General features: G+C 50.2%; 4 protein-coding genes across 4 annotated transcripts; 1 reads left to right on the plus strand and 3 right to left on the minus strand.

Moving 5' to 3' along the window:
- Positions 1–35: 35 nt before the first annotated feature.
- On the plus strand, positions 36–758 carry Pmar_PMAR000444 (hypothetical protein; the record flags this gene model as incomplete). Its single annotated transcript, XM_002776541.1, has 4 exons — positions 36–146; positions 197–326; positions 553–613; positions 662–758. 4 exons carry the CDS (start codon positions 36–38, stop codon positions 756–758), a joined length of 399 nt encoding a protein of 132 aa, XP_002776587.1.
- A 1,550-nt stretch (positions 759–2,308) lies between these two features.
- Pmar_PMAR000445 (conserved hypothetical protein) lies at positions 2,309–2,546 on the minus strand (the record flags this gene model as incomplete). The annotated part of the gene is made up of 1 exon (XM_002776542.1): positions 2,309–2,546. A coding segment is annotated over one exon (238 nt), but the record flags the coding sequence as incomplete, so codon positions are not given.
- A 76-nt stretch (positions 2,547–2,622) lies between these two features.
- Pmar_PMAR000446 (hypothetical protein) lies at positions 2,623–2,774 on the minus strand (the record flags this gene model as incomplete). Its single annotated transcript, XM_002776543.1, has 1 exon — positions 2,623–2,774. A coding segment is annotated over one exon (152 nt), but the record flags the coding sequence as incomplete, so codon positions are not given.
- On the minus strand, positions 2,775–3,938 carry Pmar_PMAR000447 (cathepsin e, putative; the record flags this gene model as incomplete). The annotated part of the gene is made up of 8 exons (XM_002776544.1): positions 2,775–2,797; positions 2,858–2,942; positions 2,985–3,044; positions 3,090–3,161; positions 3,211–3,287; positions 3,338–3,419; positions 3,720–3,795; positions 3,841–3,938. 8 exons carry the CDS (start codon positions 3,936–3,938, stop codon positions 2,775–2,777), a joined length of 573 nt encoding a protein of 190 aa, XP_002776590.1.
- Between the last annotated feature and the right edge of the window lie 1,123 nt (positions 3,939–5,061).

Raw genomic sequence — 5,061 nt, forward strand, 5'->3', positions numbered from 1 at the left:
ATTGGGCAGCTGCGTACAAGTGCGGTACTTCAGGTATGAACGGTCAGTCCTCTATGCACTCCAAGGGTGTCTACGTTATCTCCCTCGCGGGTAAGAAGGCACTGAAGCTTGGTAGAGGCCACGAGAGCGACGTGAGAATAGCTGATGTAGGATTATTGTCTCTTCGCAACGTCAGAAATTGACAGCCACGATGCAGGTTTCGATATCTCGTTGGCACGCGACGGTTTCGCTCGCGGACGATGGAAGATTTATTCTAGAAGACCATAATTCGAAGTTCGGAACGCTTGTGGCAATGCGGCGTCCGAAACTGGTCAATGCCTCAACAGGTCCGTTAGTGTATGATTATCTTGCGGTACTGTTTCCCTCTGCATTGGGCGTTCCTCTCCCATGTTCGACCGCCCAGGGGCAAAGCCTTGGGCACTTCAGTTTGCCCGAATACCACGCCGTTGCTTGTGAAAGATGCTCTTTATGGGAGCATCAAATCGAACGCGCCCGGTTTTGTTTTTGCAGAACGGCAGTTCGTTTCAGGCGACGATGTGGCCGATGCGGGAGGGTCAATATTGACACTTCAAGCTGGAAGAACGGTTTTCAGGATAAGCACAAGGAAACCTAGGTGAGTCCGCAATGGGTTCGGCCAGAATCCTCACTTGGTCGTTGACAGGAATGAGGTGTCTGAAGAGACCACGGTACCAACAGAGGGAAACGATACCTTCATCCTGACTGAGAATATGTTGGCTGGTGGTGCACAGTCATTGTAGCTCTATGCTCTGACTGCGACGGGCTCAACAAGATTGTGATTCATTTCTGCGGTTGTAGATTCTGCTCTGAGCTACTGTCCTTCATCGAATTAACTATAATGCGGCTGTAAGTATCACTGTAGTTCAGTGGCCGCGACATACCTCAGTTTAGCTCCCTCGAGTAGCCTCGATGTACAATTGTTTATATAAAGCAGTTAGTACTCAGATGACCCATTTCGTGTGATGTGTTCGACCACTTGAAGCTCGCCGCTTGGCGGAGACCATATTTTTGTCATTCCACAGTTGATTGTTTTGAGTTCGATGGGCCAGTTTACTCGGCCTAGTACCGGGAGTGTCCAAACTGGTGTGTTTGGCTGCGAGAGGATAGTATTCGGTTGTGTTGGGCTCACCTATGCTCATGATCGGTGGCCACTGCCTCGGATGCTCAACCTACCGAACAACAATGACCATCGCACTAACTACGATGTATTGGGGTTTATTTACCACTAGTAGATCTAGAAATCATGTTCAGAAAGGTGTAGAAATCATCCGTAACTATGTCCTCCCTGTGGAGAGTCCCGCGTTGTTCGACCGAGTACGGAACTTCTGAAATATGTGACCACCGAACAAACTTGGAATGAACGACTCTATCGCTTATGAGAAATACAGCCCCCCGACTGCTAGTATCAGATGAGATTAGACCCCGGTTGGAAGAACACCATTTCTTCTCTTTCGCAAGCCTAGCTTCACACCCGAAATTAGATCGCCTTTATCGAGTTGATAGTATCGACAGGTCAAAACTATCCCCTCGATAGTCTGACTTCTTCGGCTTCAACGACACTTCTACCACCAGTCATCAATGGCAACAGCACTGAGATGATTACCAAGATTCACAATGTGGAGTGACTAGTTGCCGGGAGGACCTTATTCGCAATATCCAGAGGTTTGTGGTTACCAATGTTCTTTGAGTTTCAAATCAAGTCGGGTGATTACACCAAATCACGCTCGCATCGAAGCTCTCGTGCCTGGGTCTGAGCCAATGGGGTAAGTCAGAAAACCTGATAATATCCCTAGTCGGAGGACGGCTCCAGGCTCATACCGGAGCTCTCGCGTACACAGGCCGCTAACTTAATGACGAATACGAAAATGAGACATGACACTCCACCCAAGTGCATGATAACACAAGAGGATAATCGAGAGAGAGAAAGGTCATGTTAATCTCATGATGTTGCATCATGTTGACTCGGGGCTAGGCCGATCCTCATCCGTGCTGTAAGAAATATCTTGCCGTCCAACAGTTATGTCATATCCCATAGTTGTCTCACCCCGATCGAAAACCGCGTAATAGCTTCTCAAGAGTGTACTGCCTAGTATCCACAAATCTGACAATAAGGCGCCACCATCAGGAGCGGAGGGCCAGGATTCTCAGGTCTACCTCTACTGTCGAACATCTTCACTCCAGCGAAACCTGGCTCACAGTCCACACTGCTGTTGGTTATATAATACTGCTCCGCCGACAGCGATATTTCGTGGACACTCCCTGCGGATTCACCCTGGAGGAATATGGTAACCTGAACACCGTTCATTGACACCAGCACAAGCAGGGTCGCTGTAACAAGAGGCAGACTTCTGAACTACATTAGGCCCTCTACAGTCGTCCGTCTCAAGAGCACCCATGAGCTCAATGCTGCTGTGCACCGGGCCAACGACGAGGCTCGTCCCAGTATCAACCAGGGCCGAACAAGTGTCATTGCACAGGTGAAGCCGACGACCATCAACGGCTATGTCAATCATGGGAATAACCCATTCCTGGAACGCACAAGCGATCTCTTCAGCGGAACACACTTCACTAGACCTGGCGTCCTGAATGATGCGCTTTCTCCACTGGACTCCACATGATTGCATGGCCACTGGCTATTCGACCGTGTTCAACACTTCCAACTGACAGAGACCCATGAAACCGAGGATTAAAAGAGTGGTAAAAGCCCAGAATGTGCAGCTGGTCGCAGGAGTCGATCAGAGATGGGCCGAACGGATCTATGGGTAGGGTGAAGCCCAATCTGAAATCAAATGGCTGACGCTCCCGCCGTCTCCTTGTCAGTGACTTCACCCGCATATACCGTCCGCTGGCGACATAGCAAACGGGAAGCGACTCTCTCCCACACTAACGCCGAAGGTCACTTCCCTCATTGTTACATTGTCAATCTGACCAGAGAACTCTGAGGATGATCGTCTACTGAAACTCACCTCAATCTTGTCAGTTTCACGCTGAAGCTTGACATTGCCAGTACCATAACGAATCGGAAACTGATGAAACCACGTGAGATAGGGCTCAATATTGGAGCGCCTTACCAATTTGGAATCGTCACTGCTGCGCATACTATGCACGAGGTGCGCGGTGGTCGACAGCGACTCGACAAAGCGCTGAGAACAACCCAGCTATGCTCTTCGGGATTGCCATGAGAGCTTCTACCTTGTGGCGTCGACAAGCAGCGCTGCGACACCTTCGTCCAGGTACCCACAGTGTGGAAGATCCCGTGTCATACACGACTGAGAGAAGAACACACATTCACAGCAACCGAACGAGACCAATAACTAACCCTTGAAGGTCTGCCCTGGAGTTCCAATCTTTATATTCCCATAGAACTCAGCGTTGAAGAAGTTCGTCAATTCCAGAGGTTCCTGAACTAATGACGAAGACCGCATCGCTTTGAAGTTCCTCCGGAGGACTGGGAGCAAGCGAGATGCGCGATCTTCCAGGCAGCTGTATGCACTATACAGCGGCACAATGGCAGACGAGACGGCAGGAATCACGGATCCTAATATCGTGAGGGCGAGCATGGGTCACCTCCTGGGGGAAGCTGCCATCAGCGACGACCATCCCTCAGGTAACTCGACTTAAATGATGGGGGGCACTGTGAGTCAAGTCTCATGAACTGGCCTTGCGAGAGGTCTACGGAATGACTTCGGTCTTGGCTTCACAGATTGGTCGGCGGCGGGCCTCGAGTCGACTTGAAGAGCGTCGGACAGCCGATCGGAACAAACTAGCAGAACGATGCTAAGGGGAACACGAGCCTGACGCCACCATCGATGTCGACCTTACATGAGAGCGAAGATGAGCGCGGCAATAGTCAAGCCCTGGACGAGCTCCTGGCTTAGAGTCCATACATCAAGCTCCGATGCTCGAGGACTGTACGGCATGAGGGTTTGGAAGTTCTAAAACGAAGTGATAATCTGAAATTAGATTTCGGATTGTTGGAATCTGGATGATCGATTTGCCCGTCGATGGGCCGGATTCGGACCTCAAGATACGCCGCGCGTATCTTTCTGTATCCTAGGTTGGTGCAAGCAAGATACAAAAGAGGTCCGGCAGAGGCACACATCGGCTAAATCGATCACTCTCCCAGAACGAAAGCACAACCATCGGTTAGATAGGCTACTCACGAGTACTGGCGGTGCGCCATCATATGATATGATTCATATCTTCGCTTTACTTATTATTGATATCTTACTAACCTCACTTTTCTGTAGTTATGATCATATCAGACTTCCACTCAAGCCCCCTGCTATAACTCCACCCTAATCGACTGGCAACAGCATACAGACGCACCACAGTGCTAGAAAAGTGATCGTAAGCGGAATAAAGGGAATTGTTTGCGACTCGTAGACAACGATGCTCATTCAGGTACTAGACCTCCATCACCAAGGCTCAGTGTGATGTTATTTCGTCGATGTGAGCCGGCTGCCGTGATCCGAAGATAGCGAGTTGTTATTGTATCGCAATGTGTGTTTCCAAGTCATTTCTATGCGACCTAGCGGCCCGTCGATGGTGTTCTCAGCACGTTCCTTAGGCTGTCGAAGTTCTTCCTTATCAATCTCCCATTGGGAAAGACCATTCGGTTAATCTCGACTCGAGATTCTCGAGTCAGCCGCCGCCTAGGATAGTCAACTTCGCGGATTCATCGGTAGATTCGTTCGCTCCATCAAGGCCCATGCAGGGAGCCTCGTTATCGGTCCTTTCAGGCTGAGCTTCAGGTGCTAAAACGGCTACATGATCGGGCCGCCGATCACCATGCCCTATGTAGAGCGCAGCGCCATTGCTAGCAGTCGCCTGTTCGCCTTGTGAGCCGCCATCGGAAGTTAACATGAGTTTTGGGCAGGTAGATAGAGTCGCGTTATTCGTTGACTGATGAATGCTGCGAATCGAGGGCCTAACCCTCTCATCCTGGTACTGTGACCGTTTCTGTAAGGGCTGTGAGAAGCGGTAGGCTGCGAGATAGTTGCCTCCTAGACAGTTAACTTGAGGACCATGAAACCGAGTAGG

This window comes from Perkinsus marinus (assembly GCF_000006405.1).
Source record: "Perkinsus marinus ATCC 50983 genomic scaffold scf_1104296953336, whole genome shotgun sequence".
Lineage (NCBI taxonomy): Eukaryota > Perkinsozoa > Perkinsida > Perkinsidae > Perkinsus > Perkinsus marinus.